Here is a 23,671-nt window from a genome sequence, read left to right on the forward strand (position 1 = left end):
ATAGTACATCGTTTGGCTTCTAACATAAATATTCTGCATTAGTACAATTTAATTTCTGCATTATGAATACAATGTTGGATCTCTAAAACTTCACTCTTTCTAATTTATTTTAATTAATTTTTTGGCATCTTCTTTGTGGTTCATAATATTTGACTTTTTCAGATATCAAGCAGAAATTAACTTCTTTGTTCTAAAGTTACCCTTGGAGTAAAGAGTCTTGGAATATCTTTATATTTTCAATGAACAAATTAAAGAGATAATAAAGATAAATATAGTTTATTTTATTATTAATTTTAATGTTAAAAAGTGGATTTATTAATATGTGTGAGAACAATAAAAAAATCAATTAAAATGGTCCGAAAGGACTATCTAAATAAGGCAGCATTTAATTTGTTGTGTTATAGTACTCTGCATTAGGAATATCAATTTACCATTAACGAGAATTTTGTATTATGAATAAGAATATAATAATTTCTCTATTTAATTCCGAAAGAAATGACTAATGAGCTTGGTTTAACGGTAAGACTTGAACAGTACGGTGTGCCTGTTCCAACTTCCAAGTAAGTTTTGGTCGTTTTTTTTTTTTTAGGTCTCCCGCTTATTAACGGGACTGAAAAATTAAAGATAAAATAATTAAGGTTCTATTTTGCTTTCACATTTATTCCAAACCGCTCTTTTTGCCTTCTGAGTTAAGTTTATACTCTACCCAAACTGCTGCAGATCCATCGTTCCCGGCTTCTTAGATTACGCGATTTATTCCCTTAGGGTTGTGGTGTAGTAATTTAAGGTTCAATGATTGAGAAAAAGAGGGTTCAAGTTCTTCTCTTTCTCGTTGGTCTCATCCTTCTTAGCATCACTGGTATGTACCCAAATCGATGTTTTTCTTTGATTCGAGTAATTTACCTCCTTTTTTTGGTCTAAAAATGTTTAATTGCTATCGATTTTATAAGTATTTGTTCAAGTTGAGTGTTGTGTGTTTATTAAGGCCTGAGTATTAATTGAACTAATCTTGAAGTTGACTTAAGCTTAATCATTTGGGATCTAACAAAGCCTTGATTTCACCTTTTTCGACTACTTAGCTTTAGTTTTTTACGACCCAGTGTGTGCGTTTGGGCTTCTATATGCAACAAAGGTGTTGACCGCCCGCAGATGTCGATTCATGATTTGAAGTTTATGGGTTCCTACAGTGACTTCAAGTTAACATGCAATAATATTTTGGTTCACAATCAAATATCTATATAATTTTAGTGGATTTCTTAATAGAGATACATGGGTTGGACAAAAGCTACCGGGTTAGGATACATGGTAGATCCGGCCCCGACCACTTTTACAGCTCTATTGATTTGTAGTGAAATAAAATTACATTTTTAAGTTCTTAAGCATATAGTGTGGGTGATAACTTACGCATAAGTGAGAGTTCAACAGTGTGGATTTGAGAATTCTGTTAGTTTGTTTGGACAACTTGATCCAGATTAATTCTTGATTGTAGAGACTTGGAGGTAAATGTATATAATATAACAGGATTTTGTATTTAATGAAGAAATTGAAGTGAAAGAGGGTAGCAGTTGCCTGTACCACTGTGTAAAAGATTAGATCTAGGGGTTCTTGGCTGATACATGAATGTAGAAAGGTGCATATAATCTGTCAAAGTTGAAATAAATTTGGCAAAGTGCAGGTTTTATCTATGTTTAGTCTGCGCTCGGAAATGTGGAAAAGATTCACTTTTCTTTATCAGTGTCATTAAGTTTTTAAGTTCTTACAGTAGTTATAGCTACTCTTTCTTGCAATTTGCAAGCGTGCTACATTCTTTTAGTCAAATGCTTTATTTAACAATCCCCCGGGCAAACTTTCCTTCTAACAGTTAGAAAGTAAGGAAATTATAGTTGGATAAGGACTCTTCCCTATTACACTGTGTGAGAAATAAAAAAAAGAATGCGCAAACAGTAATGTCTTGCCCCTTTTCTTCTTTGATAAATCAAATAATCATTTCAATGAATATGCGCCAAGATGGTTCCAAAGAAAAGTACATATATCAACTTTTTGGTAATTTAAGTAATTACCATTTCTTCAGTATCCTAAAAAAGGGCAGCCCGGTGCACTAAGCTCCCGCTATGTGCGGGGTCCGGAGAAGGGCCGGACCACAAGGATCTATTGTACGCAACCTTACCCTGCATTTCTACAAGAGGCTGTTTCCACAAGTGAAAACAAGTCCAAATTAGCAAACAAGTCCACAAGTGAAAACAGCCTCAGTGTGGAATGCATTTCTCAGTGTTTCCACAAGGCTGCATTTCTTCAGTACCCTCAGTGTGGAAAGAATTATATACAAGTGAAGAAGTAGCTTAATCACAATTAGCAAACAAGTCCAAATTGCTTATATACTCACCAGTACCTCCTCTTTTACCAAAATATAACAAGTTCTGTATTTAGCTTTAGAAATTGCATTGAGCTGTGTTGATGACATAATTATTACAGAGTCGTCATCAAAAGATAGTTATTATGGACAGTCTTTAGAAGAACGTTGCTAAGTTGAAACATCTCTTTAAGCTTCTTGTGATTAACGATTTTTAAGGTTGCTAAGTCTAGATGAAGCACAATCATCTCACAATATCATGCTATCGACATTCTTGAGGCGACAAGAATGAAAGGTTGTACTGCTTATGCAAATATACTAGATTGTGATGTAGAGTTTGGGGAGTCTGCTTTTCATTTATTTCTTTTCTTATTTTGACATGGTAACACGGGTTTAATGATCGAAAAAATAGTAAAGAACCACGTATAAAAGAAACCTGGATTTCACCTACCTAATCTACTGTTTCCTCTTGATTAATTAGAGAAAGTTTTCTAAATATGCATGACTCCCTACCAAATCCCTGTGCAATGGAGACTAATCAAACCATGGGTTCTCCACTTCTTCAACACCCCTGTATTTCTCTTCAAGTATCCATAATGAGTAATTAGATTTAAGCTCTTTTAAATTTCAGTTAAATCCTTTAACTAAAGGAAGACAAGTACTCTGCATATCTTGGAATCCACTCCCTTTTGTTTGATAAAGATCTTGAAATCCAATTCCTTTAGGGGGACATCCACATTTGTAACCCCCTGCCTGCTACAACAACAACAACAATACACCTAGTATAATCCCACAAGTAGGGTCTGGGGAGGGTAGTGAGGACACAACCTTACACCCTATCTTGTGCAGTTAGAAAGGGTGTTTTTGATAGACCCTTGGCTCAAAGCTAGCATGCACAATGAAACCCCCTGCCTTCTAACCAAATGTTTGGTATAGGACTGATACTCATCCGCTCAACAATACCAACCAAACACTACTTGGCATCCTTACAAATAACCCATGTTTTTCATAGATTAGGTGGCTATTATCCTCTCATCAAGATGGAATATCCTTTCCTATCCCTTTTATCCCACATTATATTCTGTTGTGAAATACGCATGAGCATAATTTTTGAAAAAAAACAAGGTGAATTGTTGGAATTCCTTATTGAGGAATCTACACAGTGTGCCCACTGGAAATGCCAATTAACTCCATATAGCTTTGAAATATTTATTTTACCTTGTATACCTACTTTACAAAAGTTTATTACTTTTTAAATTTTTAATATCATTATATGCCATTAAATAAATCCCACCTTTTAAGGAACTAAATTATCTCCCTCTCCAACTTAATAAATCCTTAAAACACTCCATCATCCCACGTTTTAAGGAATTGGAACTATACCTGTTCACCAAAAAGTCCAAATCCCAGTAATTTCTCTATGAAGTCCTTCGTAATCTTTTTCTTCTCTTTCATCTATGTAATCAAAAGAAAAACAAAATAAGGTGAAAATGTTCTAATTTGTAGGGGTGCTTATCGGGCGGATATTTACGTTAACAGTTTGACTTATCGGTTATCAATTTATAAATATAGTAATCCACTAGCCATCCAATAAGACATCGGGCGGATTGGTATCGGATTAGCGATTATCGCGCATTTTATCGGCTAAATCAAATAGACAATTAAAAAAAATTGAGATTAAGAGATAAGGAAAAATTTAGAGTAAAGCATCACATCTGCTCAGATGTATGTATATATACCTATCCAGTTGATTGATTTTGTGCCAAGTCTGTTTGTCATGCATGTACGGTTCAAGTCATTCCTAGTGGTTCAGCATGACCTTGATTTCCCACTTCAATTTAGCTTAAAAATGTTAAATACCATTACCATAGGAAAATCAAACAAATCCAATCATACATACGAGATTGGGAGAAATTTTAATTATGGATTTAGGTGATAGAGAAGAGAAAAAAGAGACGAATTGAGTTTTAATAAATTAGGGATTTAAGGTTTCAAATATTAATTTATATACATAGGGGTAAAACTATAAATATAAAAATTCTTAATGGGACAGTTTACCCAATAAGGAAATTGAGTAACCCGCCCCCAAACCGTTAAACAGTTAATTATAAAATTTTAATCCGTTCACCAACCATTACCCCGATAACCCGATACCAATAAGCCAATAAGCCGTTTTTGCGGTTCGGTTAACGGTTTGGTTTTGACCAGCCCTACTAATTTGGGATACAGTATCTAAACTAAAATAAAATTTTAGAATATGCTATTCCAACCAGTACACTACAATATCCTAATGAAGACTACGATATTTAAATCAAACAACTATAATATTCTAATTTAGAATACAATATTCAAATCGAATATACCACAATATTCTAATTTGGAATAAAATATTAAAATCAAACGTACGAAAATATTCTAATTTTGATATAGTATTCAAATCAAACATATCATAATATTCTAATTTAGAATATAGTATTCAAATATGTATACCAAATTACAATAATTTAATGAAGAATATATATATTTGGTTTGAATATTATATTCCAATTAGGATATTATAGTATGTTCGGTTTGAATACTTATTCCAAATTAGAATATTATGGTATATTTAGTTTGATTGTTGTATTCCAAATTAGAATATTATAGTATCTGAATAGTGTATTACAAATTAAAATATTATGGTATATTTAGTTTGAATAATATATTCTAAATTAGAATACTGTGATATGCTTGGTTTAGATATTATACTTGTCATTAGAATATTGTGATATATTCGATTTGAATTGTATTCCAAATTAGAATATTGTGGTATGTTTAGAATATATGGGATATTTGAAGGTATAAAGTATACAATATCAGAAATGAAGTTCTGATGGAACATAGGAATATGGTTTAATTAGGAGAGATGTGAATCTCAGTACTCATTTCAATAATTAAGGCTACATTTAAGGGATATTATCCCCTTGCTAATAGTAGTTGTTACACGCATAAGATTCTCTAATAGTGGTGTAGAAGAAATTTCTCCATAAAAAACTAAAAACGGGAAAAGGCATCTATAAGGAGGTTTAATCTGGTGGCTATGACATGAAGTGGAAACTTTAGATTCTTTTTAATTATTTGAGAGGATATAAAATAAAGAGATAACCAAAGAAGAAGAAGTTGACATGGTAAACACAGTTTTTACGATCGAAAAAGGGTAAAGAACCCCATCTATGATTAAGAGATATTAAAAGACAAATGAAAGAATAAGATGGAGAAAAGGGAAGAAGATGGGTAAGCTTATATCACAAGATCGTAGGTCTCCAATTCCTTAGTGATAGTACAACAACAACAACAACCTAGTGAAATCCCACAAGTGGGGTCTGGGGAGGGTAGTGTGTACGCATACCTTACCCCTACCTCGAGGGGTAGAGTGGCTGTTTCCGATAGACGCTAGGCTGAAGAAGACGAAAAGAAGACAGTATATTAGTACCATCAATAAACCTTAGAAAGAAATAACAGCATCACAAGAACATAGACGAAAAGCAAAACAATAACCAGTAGATAAAACCCGACACTAGAGGAACGAAAGAGTAATGTGAACTCAACATTAACCACTAGCAGTCTAAGACAAAATCCTAACAGACTAGTCTCACTCTGGCGCGCCGTAGGAATATGCATGCCTACCTCCTAACCTACGATCCTAATGCTCGACCTCCACAACTTCCTATCTAGGGTCATGTCTATGACCCTCGTAATCTGAAGCCTCGCCATGTCCTGCCTGATCACCTCTCCCCAATACTTCTTAGGCCGCCCTCTACCTCTCATTGAGCCCACCAAAGCCAGCTGCTCGCACCTCCTTACCGGGGCATCTGGACTTCTCCTCTGAACGTGCCCGAACTATCTGAGCCTAGCTTCCAGTAGCTTGTTATCCATGGCAGTCACGCCCACCTTCTCCCGAATATCTTCATTCCTAATCTTATCCATCTCAGTGTGCCCGCACATCCACCTCAACATCCCCATTTCTGCTACTTTCATCTTCGGGATATGCTGTGAAGTTAACAATACCCGGCTTATTAATTTTTTGTTGTTTATATATTATGCCTACCATTCTAGGATAAAAAGGCATGAGAACTATCTTTGTGATTTGTGAAGCACATACCTAGTTGGAATGCTGAACCGTGTAAAAAGAGAGATGAGAGAAGACAAAGACCACTTGTCTTGATGGTTAAAGTCGATGCACAACTCTTTATTGAGGAATTGTTTGCCTGCTTTAACAAGTAAACATATTTACAAGGATTCTGTGAAATAGAAGCAATATCTTAATCATTACAGAATAATCTGGAGTATTTTAGATGAATCAGGAAATATTCTTGACACGGTTCTTCAAGGTGGAGCATATAGGTCATAGGCTCCTAGATTGTCACATATATGATTAATTCCCAGGCCTCGGAGCGTCTTGTTGAATGCATCTGCTAGCTGATCATTTGGACTAATGAAATCGATGGAGATGAGTTAAGATTGGATTTTTCACAAATAAAGTGTTGATCGATCTCAAATATGTTTGGTAATTACTATATGGAAGACTAAAGTGGAGACCGTGTATTTCGTGCCTTTTGTTAATTATCAATTCCATTTGTGTATTCTTTCCGAACTTAACTTTTGAAACCGCTGTTTTAATCACATAAGCTCACATGTCGCTACGGTGGTAGCTTGGTTCTCATCCTCTACCTTGGACCTTGCAACCACATCTTGCTTCGTAGTTTTTCATGGAGCCAAAAGGAGGTTCTCTGACACCATAAGAATCTTCTTCTTCCTAGGGGTGTCAATGATGGAAGCAAGCTTCTTGTTCCAATTGGACCTGACTCATGGTAGTTCTCAGCAGACTTCTATGGCTTCTAATTCTGCAAAAGATGCTGCTCCAAAATCACACATGTCAAGTTTCCGTTTATCAAACATAGTGTTCGAATATGGACTATCTGGATGGCCTAACCGATCTGTATAGGTATCTCCTGTAATATAAGCGTTCATTCAGTCTTCATATTGAACGCTTTGTCCCTGGTGAGTCTTGATATATTGATGGATGCATACCACTGCTTCCCAATGACTGCCACAAGGATCCTGTAAATTTTGACTAGCAATATCAATACCGAATGAGTTATTCAAGCGTATGATGGTAAGATAGTACGACTTACTGACCAATCTCCGACCTGGAGTTGCTGACGACTTTCACTTGACATTAGAATGTTGGATGAGTCAATTGCTGAGAGCAACTCCTGAAGCTAAAAGTGCACTCCATTTTTTATAGAGTAATCAATTTTATACCCCGCCTTATCAATTCTTCATTTTTTCCATTTGCTCCCTCTAGATTAATCTTGTGGTTTTGACTCCTTAAAGTTTTTACTTCTTTTTACCTATCGTGGTTAATATCTTGTAGAGAAAGTATTTCATGCTCAAGTCCTGAAGTTACGTGCTAGGTGGGTCGAGTGCTTACTATGTTCATTGTTCTCAAGCAATCACTTTGCGTTGAATGTTGGAAGTTTTTAAACCTTTGAGATGTTCCAATTTTGTTATCATATTGTGCATTCATTGCTACAGGACACTTTTTTTGGGGGATAAGGTAAGGTAAATTGTTACAGGATACTTTTATGTCCGTACATCATAATCTGCATTTATTTCCCTACCTAGCATCAGTTTCATCAAGGGGCTATATTGAGGCAACTTTTTCTTAGTATTTTGTGCTTTGAACTGTATTATTGACATGGTCACAACTTTTAAGGATAAGGGTTTTCTTCAGTTTAACAGTCCTACATACCATTATTTGGTGCTTTGCTTATTCTGTTCCACCTTATTTTATGTATACCAATCAATTTTCTATTATCTTGTTGCTTTACAGCTGAAAAATGTAGGGAGTTGGTTGGTCAAGAGGCTGCATCGAAGAGTGGGGAGTTTACTTGGTTGCACTGTTTTGATGGGAGTACAGGAACCGTAGCATGTTTGGTCAAGGAAGGCGTGAAGCTGTATGCTTATAACATCAGGTCTTCTCATGTGGAGAGAGCAAGGAACTCAGCAATCGAGGCTGCTCTGACTGATGCCGTGTCACAAGGCATAGCAGCAAAAGAGGCAGCTAAGCTAGCTCAGAAAGAAGGAGCAAAAGCTGCAAAACTGGCCGTTCGACAAACCAAGCGCATTGTTGGTCCGATTATTTCTGGGGGATGGGACTTTTTTGAAGCACTTTATCTTGGAGGTACACCCACTGAGGGGTTCCTGAGGGGTTCGGGTACCTTATTTGGCGCCTATTGGGTTGGCTATCTAGGGGAGCAGACCATGGGTAGGTTTGGTTACCTGGTTGGAAGCGAGTTGGGCAGTTGGGTTGGAGGAAAGGTTGGGCTGATGGTGTATGATTTAGTTAACGGAATGGAGCATTTACTTGTATATCTCCAACTAAAGGAAATAGAAGTCGATGCAACCCTGTCAGATGAATTTCACAAGGATAGTATAGCTGAAAGTTCCGAGGCCCCCAAGGACTCGTATTATGGTGAATCAACTACGTATACGAGCCTTGAAGCTTCTGAAGAGTCTGGTAGTTATGAGGCTCCTGCTTATGAGGACCCTGAAGTCCGTGAAGAATTTTAGATCAGATGAATTTCAAGCTGTGTTATACATGGTTCTTTTCATATTATTAATCATTTGTCCTTTGCTTTATCACTATTTGTACAGGGATTTGTTTGGGGAGGGGAGGAGGAGTTTGTATTTGAGTCTGTTATAGGAACCCTTTTACCTCATTGACTTGTAAAATGACAACAGAGTAGAATTTCTTAGCCCACACATAATGAATTTGGTTTAGCTTTGGATATATTTCTGATGAGAAAGCAGGAATTAGACTTGTTGTGCCCTTGATAGTGGTTATGTTACATTTTAAAAGCAGCTCATATGTCAAGTAAAGATGTAAAGAAAGTTGCTTTATTGTCAACGGATTTTCTGAGGCACTAAGTGCAGCCCGGTGCACTAAGCTCCCGCTATGCGCGGGGTCCGGGGAAGGGCTGGACCACAAGGGTCTATTGTACGCAGCCTTACTCTGCATTTATGCAAGAGGCTGTTAACACGGGTCGAACTCGTGACCTCTTGGTCACATGGCAGCAACTTTACCAGTTACGTTAAGGCTCCCCTTCTGAGGCACTAAAGCTTGAAATGTGGAGGCTGATGTTCCGAATGTGCCAATTTTACAGGAGCCAGTGAGTACCTCTCTATCTATCTATTTATCTATCTAAATTCGGAGAAGTTGAATCAGCTCACCGCCCAAAAGAGAAAAATAAAAATATCCTTCCAAATGCAACAACGAATTGACCATATATGTTTCTACCTTATATTACATCTCTTCCTTTTCTCTTTCCATATGTCAAGCCTTTCCCCCACAGAAAAGAAAAACAAAATTCTCTTCAACTTGTTTCCAACAATCTTGAAATTCTTTCTTCATCAAATGCCTTTCCATCTCTCATTTGAAGTGTACATAACTTGACAGTTATACCAGAAGAATACGCAATCAATTGTCGAATTCTCAAAAGATAAACCAACAAGAGAATACTGACACAATAAGACAAAGAATCCCTATTCCTGCTTGTTGAAAATAATAAATAAAGAAAAAGAACCCTGTTATTGCTTGTCCGAAATGAGCAGCTAACCAACCCCATCATAATAGAACCCACACGAACAAGTAAGCTAGCAACTTTCAAAGTCTTGACCTTCTTATTAAAGTAGCACTATTTATCTTATTTACACTAACGGTTTAAATTATTTTACACATTAATACATTTTAACTAGTTATATATATAGTTGATTTTCTGTATTACCAAATTAATATTTCTTACATATCTACATGTGGTCATAGTTTAATTTAACCCAACGGTATATTAAAGAATTATACTTTGCTTATGCACAGAAGTTAAAACCTTTTTGTAATATCTCATTTCATTTATAAATAGATTCCGCCTAATCCTCTTTTGTATTTCAAAGAGATGGCTGAATTATTTTCTATAAAAGTTCTAGATTTGATACCCTACTTTCCAAATTCGTTATAATGGAAAGAAATAATTCAACAAAAATTATGCTGTGCGAGGTAGATAATATAAAAATGTCAAATCCGAAATAGACATATCAAAATGTGACACGCGATGTCTTGTGGTAGCCACGGGCCAATCATTTTGACTTTCATTGCAGCCCAAGAACATGCTATATTAGTTGACCCCATAATATTCGTCTAGTTGATTTCTTCTTCTGGTTGATAATGTTTCACTTTTCAATATTATGCAATTTGGATATACAGATTCTTTCTTTATCATTTATACTAGATTTTTATGCCAAACTTGCGTAGAATATAGAGATTGCTTAAAGACTAGAAACTCTTCTTGAATCAATTAATGGAAAGGGAATACTAAAAGAACAGATATAAAAGGAGTTAATTTTATCGATGGTCATTGACTTTTGTGTTTGTTATCCAAAAGACACTTTTCTTTTTCTTGTTACGTAAAATTTATTTAACTTTGTGTTCATTACTCAAAAGTCATTATTCTTTTTTTTTTGTTACACAAAAATCATTTTACTTTGCTCTAGTTATCACAAGTCACATTTGCCAGATTTTATAATATTTTTACTTGAAAAGTCTATTATGCCCTTGATATTATATAAATTTTTATATTTATATAATGCCTTCTATATTATATACTATATAATATATTTTTATCTAGGTATTTTATTTATAACTCAAATAACTTAATATTATTTTATTTATTATTTTTACAATATATGCGTACATTTAATATTTCCTTAACTGATTTTATTTTTAATTTTACCTGTGTTTTATAAAATCTTGTCAAAGTGATTATCTTGTCAAAGTGATTATCGTGTCAAAGTAAAATCTTTTCTTTATTTTGTTACACAAAAATTATTTTACTATGGCCTAGTTATCGCGATAATCACTTTGATAGATTTTATAAAACCTTCACCTGAAAAGTCTATTATGCCCTTGACATTATAAATCCTCTAATTTATGTAATATATTTTAGATTATTTATTTTATAAGGAATTTTACTTATAATTAAAAAAAATTATATTATTTTATTTATTATTTTTATAATATATTGGTATGTTTAATCTTCCCATGATAACGAATTTGTTTAATCATATTCAAGCATGAACATACTTTCAAATATGAAAACAACAAAAAAAATATTTATTTGAAATAACAAATCAGACTTGTTTAACAAATGATAGTTTTTTATAGTTAGCAAAAGTTTTAATTTTTTAAAAAAAATATTGGAGTTTAATATTAAATTTTAACTTTATCTGTTGATATTATTTATTTAAAACTGTTAATTTGATGTGTGAGTTTACTAAATGTTGGTATTTTATTTAGTGGATTAACAAATATGGCTTGATTAATAAATCTGTGAGCTTTGATTTTATAATTCTTATTAAAAATATTTTATAGGAGTGGTTAAGAATGTTGAAGTAAGATTTATTCATAGTAAAGTTACTGATAAATTTAATAACGTTACTAATATATCTTGAAAATTAACGTTGGAAAAATTAAATATACGAATATATTATAAAAATAATAAATAAAATAATATTAAGTAATTTTTGTTATAAATAAAATACCTAGGTATATATTATATCGTGTATAATATAGAAGGTATTACATATAATATCAAGGGCATAATATACTTTTCAAGTAAAGATATTATAAAATCTGGCAAATGTGACTTTTGTGATAACCAGAGTAAAGTAAAATGATTTTTGTGTAACAAAAGAAAGAAAAGTGACTTTTGAGTAATGAACACAAAATTAAATGATTTTTACGTAACAAAAAAAGTGACTTTTCAGTAACAAACACAAAAATTCGATGACCATCGATAAAATTAACTCGATATAAAAGAATGAGGCTAAGATACGGGGGGGAGTAACAGATTACTACTACTATTTTAGTTATTTATCTATTTCTAGTTTTCCTATTCCGAGTTTTTATACAACAAAAGCCAATGAAGTGCATTATTTTAGTATTAGAGCTTACAGAAGGAGCGCAAGGAAAAAAGAAGAGACAGATTTAGTGAATTTTAGGCCAAAATTTAATGAGTTTAAATTCTATAAATTAACGGTGTAAATATATTCACAATCAAGTTAGTAAAAAAAATAATTACAAGTAACTATATTTAATATTGTTGATGGATAATCTAGAATAAAAGGTAATATGTTATACCTAGTGAATTTATATTGATGGTGTAAATTATTATATTGTACTGCTATGTTAAAGTCAACTTCATGCACTTTACATTATTCAAGGTAAAAAACAAAAGATAATTTGTGTCTTATAAAATTGACATAAGTTGTGTGAGGATTCGTCTATATTTGACAAGTCAAACTTATGAACCAAAATCTTGAATTTTTGTCACAAACTCCATTTGACAAATAAAGACAACCCTCACAAAATTTGTCTTAGTTGCGTAATCGTACAAAGTAAAATTTCTCCCTACCATGAGGTTTCAATAAGAAGAGTGTCATGATCCGAATTTCCCACCTTCGAGATTGTGATGATGCCAAATATTGCACTCGCTAGGCAAGCCAACGTTATAAAATATTTTACCCTTTTCCTTTATCCTTGTATAATTAAAATTCAACAAAACTAATTCAGCAAAAATAAAAGCAGAAGTACATGATTTAAACGATTACCCTTATACTATTAACGAAAGCTGAAATAGATACCACAGAGAAACTGGTGTCACAACTCACGAACGTTCTATAATTAACTACAAACATGGGTTTTAAAGGAAAAATACATTTGTCTCGAAGAAAGTAAAACATAAATGAAGTAAAGATAGGAGGGGACGCCAGGGCCTGCGGACGCCTGCAGGACTACCTTGGGTCTCCTGAATGCAGTAACAACAACCAACCTCTCGATCAGCCACTAGCTCCGAAATCTGCACAGAAAGTGCAGAGTGCAGTATCAGTACAACCGACCCCATGTACTGGTAAGTGCCGAGCCTAACCTCGACGAAGTAGTGACGAGGCTACGGCGAGGCATAACAATATATAACCTGCAACAGTTTATACTAAGACAGAAAGGAAATACGGAATGAAATATAACAGTAACTTGCATTAAATAAATACGGAACCCAGTCGTTCTACCAATACTCAGCTATAACCAATCCTTAAGGGAGTTTCAACACCACAATAATGAAACTCAGCAGAAGAAGAATACATAGACAACAAATGATGCGGCGCGCATCCCGATCCCACCATATAATCAATGACAGTATAAATATTCACCCTTATTACTCCTTGTTTCGGCCTGCAACCCGATCCTACCAGTCCACCCTTATTACTCCTCAATACATCACCCTTGTTCCTCCTATTGCGGCGTGCAACCCGATCCCACCTGTCCACCCTTATTACTCATTGTTGCGACGTGCAACCCGATCCCACCAGACAATCACATTTCACCCTTATTCCTCCTGTTGCGGCGTGCAATCCGATCCCACTATTTCAGTACCAATCATAAATTAAGAACAAGTATTTCACAAATTAATTCAAATCCTCCACAACACTTATACCTCAAACCAACACAACGGAAGATCACTACAATTATTGAACTTCATCAGTCATTACTACACAGCGAGACCAACCAAAGTGTACCACAAATCATCAATAAACCAACGTAAACCAACAGTGTGATATGATGAAACTACGTAACAATTAATAACATCAATAGAGAAACAACATTTAACAAGAAGCAATTAGACATGGAAGCATCAATAAACAAGTAGCAATTAAGACAGGAAAGCAATATATAGGGAAACGGGGAAAGGGAACAGGCTAAATAGGTAATTTGGCGACGCATAGGTGCTCGTCACCACACCTATACGCCACACACATGGTATTTCACATAGCAAGCAAGTTGGGGATCCATAATCCCTCAAGTCAAGGTTAGACCAAACACTTACCTCAAGCCAACGGGTAATTCACAGCTCAAATACCGCTTTACCTCTCGATTCCACCGCCAATCCACTCGTATCTTGCCATAATTAACTTAATAACATCAATAAACGCTAAAGAAACCAATTCCAATGCATAATTATAGATTTTCCAACATTTTCCCAAAAAGTCAAAAATCGACCCCGGGCCCGCTTGGTCAAAACCCGAAATTTGGACCAAAATCCGATTATCCATTCATCCCGGAGTCCGGTTATACAATTGGTTTTGGAATCCGACCTCAATTTGAGGTCTAAATCCCCAAGAAAAGAGGTTTCAAGATACCAGGCGACCAAGTGGGAAAAAAAAGCTCCGAGCAAATCTTCTAGAGAACGTACCCTTAGTTTCGACTCTCTCTATTCAAAAAATAGAAATTTCAAAATTCCTAAGTTCTACCCAAAACACCCAATTCCACCATGAAAAACCCTAGATTCTAGGATGAAATCTTGCAAAAAGTTGAAATAAATTGAAAGAAACAAGTTAAGAAACATTTACCTATGATTTGGGGAAGAACTAGTCTTTTGAAAAACGCCTCTTGAAGTTTAGGTTTTGAAAAATGGGAGAATGAATGAAAAATACCGTCCAAAAATCGTTTTGAACAGTTGCAGGTATCGCATTTGCGATCACAGGTTCGCAAATGCGTACTTTACTTCGCAAATGCGAAGATTGGCCTGGCCTGCTAGCATCGCAAATGCGAACAAGTGTTCGCAAATGCGGCCCCTGTTCTCATCACAAATGCGACGCTGAGCTTCGCAAATGCGAAGGTCCCCTTCCCAGCCTTCTGATCGCAAATGCAAAATATCTTCGCGAATGCGGTGCTCGCATTTGCGAGCCAGATGCGAAGTCTGCAGACCTGAAGCACACCGGCGAAATTCCTTAAGTCCAAATCACTCCGTAGCCTATCCAAAACTCACCCGAGCCCTCGGGGCTCCAAACCAAACATGCACACAAGTCTTAAAACATCATACGAACTTGCTCATGCGATCAAATCACCAAAATAACACCTGGAACTATGAATTCAACACCAAAACACATGAAATTTTCAAGATAGTTTCAAACTTTCTATTTTCTCAACCAAAGGTCCGAAGCACGTCAAATCACTTTCGTTTTTCACCAAATTTCACAGATAAGGTTTAAATTTCATAACGGACCTGTACCGGGCTCCGGAACCAAAATACGGGCCCGATACCAACAAGATCAAATCTTTTAAATTATTACATTTTCAGTCTTATCAATTTTCTTCAAAAATTCATTTCTCGGGCTAGGGACCTCGAAATTCGATTCCAGGCATATGCCCAGGTTCGATATTTTACTACGGACCCTCCGGGACCGTCGGGACACGGGTCCGGGTCCGTTTACCCAAACGTTGACCAAAGTCAATAAAAATCATCTTTTAAGCCAAAACTCATCTTTTCTTAAATTTTTCACATAAGGGCTTCCCGGATGCACGCCCGAACTGCGCACGCGAATCGAGGAGAGATAAAATAAGGTTTTCAAGGCCTCGGAACACGGAATCGGATTCTAAAACAGAAGATGACCCTTTGGGTCATCACATTCTCCACCTCTAAAATAACCGTTCGTCCTCAAACGGACATAGAAAAGTACCTGAGTCGGTGAAAAGATGGGGATATCTGCTCCGCATATTGGACTCGGACTCCCAGGTAGCTGCCTCAACAGGCTGGCCTCTCCACTGCACACGAACCGAAGGGTAACTCTTGTATCTTAACTGTCGAACATGCCGGTCTAGAATAGCTACCAGCTCCTCCTCGTAGGTCAAATCCTTGTCCAACTGGACAGTGCTGAAATCTAACACGTGGGATGGATCGCCGTGATACTTTCGAAGCATGGATGCATGAAACACTGGATGCACAGCTGATAAACCCGGCGGCATTGCAAGTCTGTAAGCTACCTCCCACTCGATCAAGGATCTCAAAAGGCCCGATGAACTTAGGGATTAGCTTGCCCTTCTTTCTAAATCTCATCACGCCCTTAATAGACGACACCCGAAGCAACACTCTCTCTCCGACCATGAATGCCACATCACAAACCTTACGGTCGGCAAAACTCTTTTGCCTGGACTGAGCTGTACAAAGCCTATCCTGAATAATCTTAACCTTATCCAAGGCATCCTGTACTAAATCTGTACCCAATAATCGAGCCTCCCCCAGCTCAAACCACCCAACTGGCGATCGACACCGTCTACCATATAATGCCTTATAGGGAGCCATCTGAATGCTCGACTGATAGCTGTTGTTGTAGGCAAACTCCGCTGACGGCAAAAACTGATCCCAAGAACCTCCAAAGTCAATAACGCAGGCACGGAGTATATCCTCCAAAATCTGAATAGTACGCACGGACTGTCCGTCCTTCTAAAGATGAAATGCTGCGCTCAACTCGACCCATGTACCCAACTCACGCTGCACTGCCCCCCAGAAATGCGAGGTAAACTGCGTACCTCGGTCAGAAATGATAGACACAGGCACACCATGAAGACGAAAGATCTCACGGATATAGATCTCCGCCAACCACTCCGAAGAATAGGAAACCGCCACAGGAATGAAATGCGCTGACTTAGTCAGCCTATCCACAATAACCCATACTGCTTCGAACTCACTCTGAGTCCGTGGGAGTCCAACCACGAAATCCATAGTGATACGCTCCCACTTCCACTTAGGAATCTCAATCTTCTGAAGCAAACCACCAGGTCTCTGATGCTCGTACTTTACCTGCTGACAATTCAAACACCGAGCTATATATGAAACAATATCCTTCTTCATCCTCCTCCACCAGTAATGCTGCCGCAAGTCTTGATACATCTTGGCGGCGCCCGGATAAATAGAATACCGGGAACTATGGGCCTCCTTTAGAATCAACTCACGAAGTCCATCCACATTAGGGCACACAAACTCGACCCTGCATCCTCAAAAATCCATCATCTCCAACTGTAACCTGCTTGGCATCTCCATGCCGCACTGTGTCCCTAAGGACAAGCAAATAAGTATCATCATACTGCCAATCTCTGATACGCTCAAATAATGAAGACCGAGCGACTGTACAAGTTAGAACACGGCTGGGCTCAGAAACATCCAACCTCACGAACTGATTTGCCAAAGCTTGAACATCCAAAGCAAGCGGTCTCTCACCGAATGGAATATACGCAAGGCTACCCATACTAGCCGACTTCCTACTCAAAGCATCGGCCACCATATTGGCCTTCCCGGGATGATACAATATGGTGATATCATAGTCTTTCAATAGCTCCAACCACCTTCTCTGCCTCAAATTGAGCTCCTTCTGCTTGAACAAATATTGCAAACTCTTATGATCCGTGAACACCTCACACGACACGCCATATAAATAATGCCTCTAAATCTTCAGCGCGTGAACAATGGCTGCTAGCTCCAAGTCATGAACTGGATAATTCTTCTCGTGAATCTTCAACTGCCGCGAAGTATATGCAACAACCTTGCCATTCTGCACCAACACCGCACCAAGTCCAATAGGAGATGCATCACAATACACTGTATATGGCCCTGAACCTGTGGGCAACACCAACACCGGCACTGAAGTCAAAGCTGTCTTGAGCTTCTGAAAGCTCGCCTCACACTCGTCGGACCACCTGAACGGGGCACCCTTCTGGGTCAACCTGGTCATCGAGGCTGCTATGGATGAAAACCCCTCCACAAACCGACGGTAATAACCCGCCAAACCCAAGAAACTCTCGGATCTCTGTAGCTGATGTGGGTCTTGGCCAGTACTTGACTGCCTCAATCTTCTTAGGATCCACCTGAATACCCTCTGCTGATACAACATGACCCAAGAAAGCAACTGAACTCAACCAAAACTCACATTTCGAAAACTTAACATATAACTGGCTGTCTCTCAGAGTCTGAAGAACGACTCGAAGATGCTGCTCATGCTCCTCTCGACTGCGAGAGTAGATCAAGATATCATCAATGAAAACAATCACAATGGAATCCAGATAGGGCTTGAACACCCGGTTCATCAAATCCATAAATGTTGCTGGGGCATTTGTCACCCAAATGACATCACTAGAAACTTATAGTGCCCGTACCGAGTGCGAAAAGCTGTTTAGGGACATCGGATGCCCTAATCCTCAACTGATGGTAGCCATATCTCAAATCATTTGGCACCCTGAAGCTGATCAAATAAGTCATCAATTCTTGGCAATGGATACTTGTTCTTGATGGTGACTTTGTTCAACTGCCGATAATCTATGCACATCCTCATCGATCCATCCTTCTTCTTAACAAACAACACCGGCGCACCCCAAGGCGAGACACTAGGTCTAGTAAAGCCCTTATCAAGCAAATCTTGCAACTGTTCCTTCAATTCTTTCAACTCTGGCGGGGCCATGGGGTATGGCGGAATAGAAATGGGCTGAGTGCCCGGAGCCAGATCAATGCAAAAGTCAATATCCCTGTCGGGTGGCATCCCCGGCAGGTCTGCAGGAAATACCTCTGGAAACTCCCGAACAATTGGCACGAATTCCATAGAAGGAACCTTAGCACTAGAATCACGAACATAAGCCAAATAAGCCAAACACCCCTTCTCCACCATACGCCGAGCCTTCATATAAGAAATAACCCAGCTGATAGAATGACCAGGAGTCCCTCTCCACTCCAATCGAGGCAACCCCGGCAAGGCCAAGGTCACGGTCTTGGCGTGACAGTCCAATATAGCATGATAAGGTGCCAACCAATTCACCCCAAATTAACATCGAAGTCAACCATATCAAGAAGTAGGAGATCTACACTAATCTCAAGACCCCCAATAACAACCACACATGAACGATAGACACGGTCTACAACAATAGAATCCCCTACTGGCGTGGACACATACACGGGAGCACTCAAAGGATCACGAGGCACAACCAAATATGAAGCAAAATAAGATGACACATAGGAGTATGTAGACCCTGGATCAAATAGAACTGAAGCATCTCTACTGCAAACTGAAACCGTACCTGTGATAACTGCATCGGAGGACTCAGCCTTAGGCCTGGCTGGAATAGCATAACATCGGGGCTGGGCCCCACCACCCTGAACCATATCCCTGGGACAACCTCCTGCTGGCTGGCCTCCACCTCTAGCGGCCTGGCCTCCACCTCTAACGGCCTGACCTCTACCTCTAGCGGGCCGACCCCTACCTCTAGCTCCCTGGCCCCTACCTCTAGCTGGCTGGGCAGGCGGTGCCGGAACCATAGCACGAGAACTCTGCTGCTGCGACTGAACACCCACTAATCTCGGACAGGTCCTCCGGACATGCCCATACTCACCACACTCAAAACATCCATTTGAATACTGCGGCTGAGGAAACTAAGACTGACCCTGACAGGACGGCTGACCGCGATAATAACTCTGAAGAGGAGGTGCTCTGATGGGAGCTCGCGGTGCACTATAAGCTGGCTGCCCTGAAGGAGGTACATAAGGACCACGACTCCCTGAAACTCCATGGGATGTCTGAAGTGCTGAATGAAACGGCCTGGGATTATGGCCTCTACCCAAAGTACCCCGACCTCCAGATGAGGTCCCACTGAATCCACCGAAGTGACGAGGCCTCTTCTCAGACCCCTGACTATTCCCTTGAGCTAAAACCATCTCAACTCTCCAGGCCACATTGGCTGCATCCTGGAAAGAAATCTCACTCCCCGTCTCCTTAGCCATCTGCAATCTGATAGGCTGAGCAAGTCCCTCAATAAACCTCCTCACTCTCTCTCTCTCGGTGGGAAGTATAAGAAGAGCATGACGGGCTAAATCAACAAATCTGCTCTCGTACTGAGTGACGGTCATAGAGCCTTACTGAAGGCGCTCAAACTGCCTCCGATAGTCCTCTCTCTGAGTAATAGGAAGATACTTCTCCAAGAATAGCTGAGAACTGGTCCCAAGTGAGAGGTGGTGACCCAGCTAGTCCGGCCAAACAATAATCCCTCCACCATTTCTTGGCGGAACTTGACAGACGGAAAGCAGCAAAGTCGACCACAATGGTCTCCATTATTCCCATGTTCTGTAGAACCTCATGACAACTATCTAAATAGTCCTGGGGATCCTCTGAAGATGTACCACCATAAGTAGTAGTGAAAAGCTTGGTAAACCTATCCAACCTCTACAAAGCATCAGAAGACATAGCTGATCCATCACCGGTCTGTGCTACAACACCCGGCAGAACTACCCCAACTGGATGAGCTGCTAGGGTCTGGAACTGGGGAGCCATCTGCTCCGGAGTGTGAGTAGCGGGAGTCTGTGCTCCTCCCCAGCCCGAGAGATGGCTGGTGCTACAGGAAGTATGCCGGCCTGAGTAACACTCTCCATAAGGCCCACTAGACGGACCAAAGCATCTGAAGTACTGGGGTAGCAATGAACCCCTCTGGAACCTGAGTTGGCCCTGTTGGAACGATTTGGGCCGGAGTCTCCTCATCGAACTCTACCTGAGGCTCCGCCGCTGGTGCTGCTGCTCGAGATCTGGGCTGAGCCCTGCCCCTGCCTCGGCCTTTAGCACGACCTCGGCCTCATTCTCTACCCCTCGTAGGAGCTGTCACTGGGGGCTCGGGCTGCTGATCAGCTGATGAAGCGGTACGTCTTCTCGCCATCTACGAAAGAACAGAGTAAAGAGTTCAATTAGAATTGAGAGATCAAACCGCACGACAGAGATGAATAGAAGTGAAATTGTTCCTAACTCTATAGCCTCTAGGGGAAAAGCACAGACGTCTCCGTACCGATCCCTCAGACTTTACCAAGCTTGTTCGTGAATTGTGAGACCTAGGCAACCTAGTGCTCTGATACCAACTTTTCACGACCCGAATTTCCCACCTTCGGCACCGTGATGGCGCCTAACATTGCACTCGCTAGGCAAGCCAACGTTACAAAATATTTCACCTTTTTCCTTTATCCTTGTATAATTAAAATTTAACAAAACTAATTCAGCGGAAATAAAGGCAGAAGTACATGATTTAACCGATTACCCTTATACTATTAACGAAAGCCGAAATAGATACCACCCAAAAACTGGTATCACAACTCACGAATGTTCTACGATTAACTACAAACATGGGTTTGGAAGGAAAAATACATCTGTCTCGAAGAAAGTAAAATAGAAATGAAGTAAAGATAGGAGGGAACGCCAGGGCCGGCGGACGCCTGCAGGACTACCTTGGGTCTCCTGAGTGCAGTAACAGCAACCAACCTCTCGATCAGCCACTAGCTCCGAAATCTGCACAGAAAGTGCAGAGTGCAGTATCAGTACAACCGACCCCATGTACTGGTAAGTACCGAGCCTAACCTCGACGAAGTAGTGACGAGGCTACGGCGGGGCATAACAATATATAACATGCAACAGTTTATGCTAAGACAGAAAGGAAATATAGAATGAAATATAATAGTAACTTGCATTAAATAAATACGGAACCCAGTCGTTCAACCAATCTCAGCTATAACCAATCCTTAAGAGAGTTTCAACACCACAATAATGAACCTCAGCAGAAGAAGAATACATAGACAACAAATAATGCGGCGCGCATCCCGATCCCACCATATAATCAATAACAGTATAAATATTCACCCTTATTACTCCTTGTTGCGGCGTGCAACCCGATCCCACCTGTCCACCCTTATTACTCCTTGTTGCGGCGTGCAACCCGATCCCACCAGACAATCACATTTCACCCTTATTCCTCCTGTTGCGGCGTGCAACTCGATCCCATTATTTCAGTGCTAATCATAAATTAAGAACAAGTATTTCATAAATTAATTCAAATCCTCCACAATACTTATACCTCAAACCAACACAACGGAAGATCACTATAATTGTGAAACTTCATCAGTCATTACTTCACAGCGAGACCAACCAAAGTATACCACAAATCACCAATAAATCAACGTAAACCAACGGTGTGATATGATGAAACTATGGAACAATTAATAACATCAATAGAGAAACAACATTTAACAAGAAGCAATTAGGCATGAAAGCATCAATAAGCAAGTAGCAATTAAGACATGAAAGCAATATATAGGGAAATGGGGAAAGGGAACAGGCTAAATAGGTAATTTGGCGACGCATAGGTGCTCGTCACCACACCTATACGCCACACACATGGTATTTCACATAGCAAGCAAGTCGGGGATCCCTAATCCCTCAAGTCAAGGTTAGACCAAACACTTACCTCAAGCCAACGGGTAATTCACAGCTCAAAACCGCTTTACCTCTCGATTCCACCGCCAATCCACTGTATCTAGCCATAATTAACTTAATAACATCAATAAACGCTAAAGAAACCAATTCCAATGCATAATTATAGATTTCCCAACATTTTCCCCAAAAAGTTAAAAATCGACCCCGGGCCTGCTTGGTCAAAACCCGAAATTCGGACCAAAACCCGATTATCCATTCACCCCGGAGCCCGGTTATACAATTGATTTTGGAATCCGACCTCAATTTGAGGTCTAAATCCCCAAATTTCAAAATTTTTAAGTTCTACCCAAAAATACCCAATTCTACCATGAAAAACCCTAGATTCTAGGATGAAATCTTGTAAATAGATGAAATAAATTGAAAGAAACAAGGTAAGAAACATTTACCTATGGTTTGGGGAAGAACTAGTCTTTGGAAAATTGCCTCTTGAAGTTTAGGTTTTGAAAAATGGGAGAATGAATGAAAAATCCCATCCAAAAATCGTTTTGAACAGTTGCAGGTATCGCATTTGCGATCACAGGTTCGCAAATGCGAACTCGCAAATGCAGACTTTACTTCGCAAATGCAAAGATTGGCCTGGCCTGCTAGCATCGCAAATGCGAACAAGTGGTCACAAATGCGACCCCTGTTCTCATCGCAAATGCAACGCTGAGCTTCGCAAATGCGAACAAGTGGCCTTCCCAGCCTTCTGATCGCAAATGCGAAATATCTTCGCAAATGCGGTGCTCGCATTTGCGAGCCAGACTTCGCAAATACGAAGTCTGCAGACCTGAAGCACGCCAGCAAAATTCCTTATGTCCAAATTACTCCGTAGCCTATCCAAAACTCATCCGAGCCCTCGGTGCTCCAAACCAAACATGCACACAAGTCTTAAAACATCATACGAACTTGCTCATGCAATCAAATCCCCAAAATAACACCTGGAACTATGAATTCAACACCAAAACACATGAAATTTTCAAGATAGTTTCAAACTTTCTATTTTCTCAACCAAAGGTCCAAATCACGCCAAATCACTTCCGTTTGTCACCAAATTTCACAGATAAGGTCTAAATATCATAACGGACCTGTACTGGGCTCCGGAACTAAAATACGGGCCCGATACCA

At 39.0% G+C, this 23,671-nt stretch overlaps 1 protein-coding gene across 1 annotated transcript; it reads left to right on the top strand.

The window, feature by feature from the left end:
• On the top strand, positions 624-9,224 carry LOC109223059. The gene is made up of 2 exons (XM_019387323.1): positions 624-859; positions 8,226-9,224. The coding sequence occupies exons 1-2, from the start codon at positions 793-795 to the stop codon at positions 8,963-8,965; spliced, it is 807 nt and encodes a 268-aa protein (XP_019242868.1). The 5' UTR covers positions 624-792; the 3' UTR covers positions 8,966-9,224.

Source organism: Nicotiana attenuata, chromosome 1 (genome assembly GCF_001879085.1).
Source record: "Nicotiana attenuata strain UT chromosome 1, NIATTr2, whole genome shotgun sequence".
In the NCBI taxonomy this organism is placed as follows: Eukaryota; Viridiplantae; Streptophyta; class Magnoliopsida; order Solanales; family Solanaceae; genus Nicotiana; species Nicotiana attenuata.

Bases quoted from the DNA above. Each gene is read 5' to 3' on its own strand.
- LOC109223059 (XM_019387323.1), top strand. From the start codon at position 793: ATGATTGAGAAAAAGAGGGTTCAAGTTCTTCTCTTTCTCGTTGGTCTC. The intron at 860-8,225 runs GTATGTACCCAA...GTTGCTTTACAG, and splicing joins CATCCTTCTTAGCATCACTG to CTGAAAAATGTAGGGAGTTG.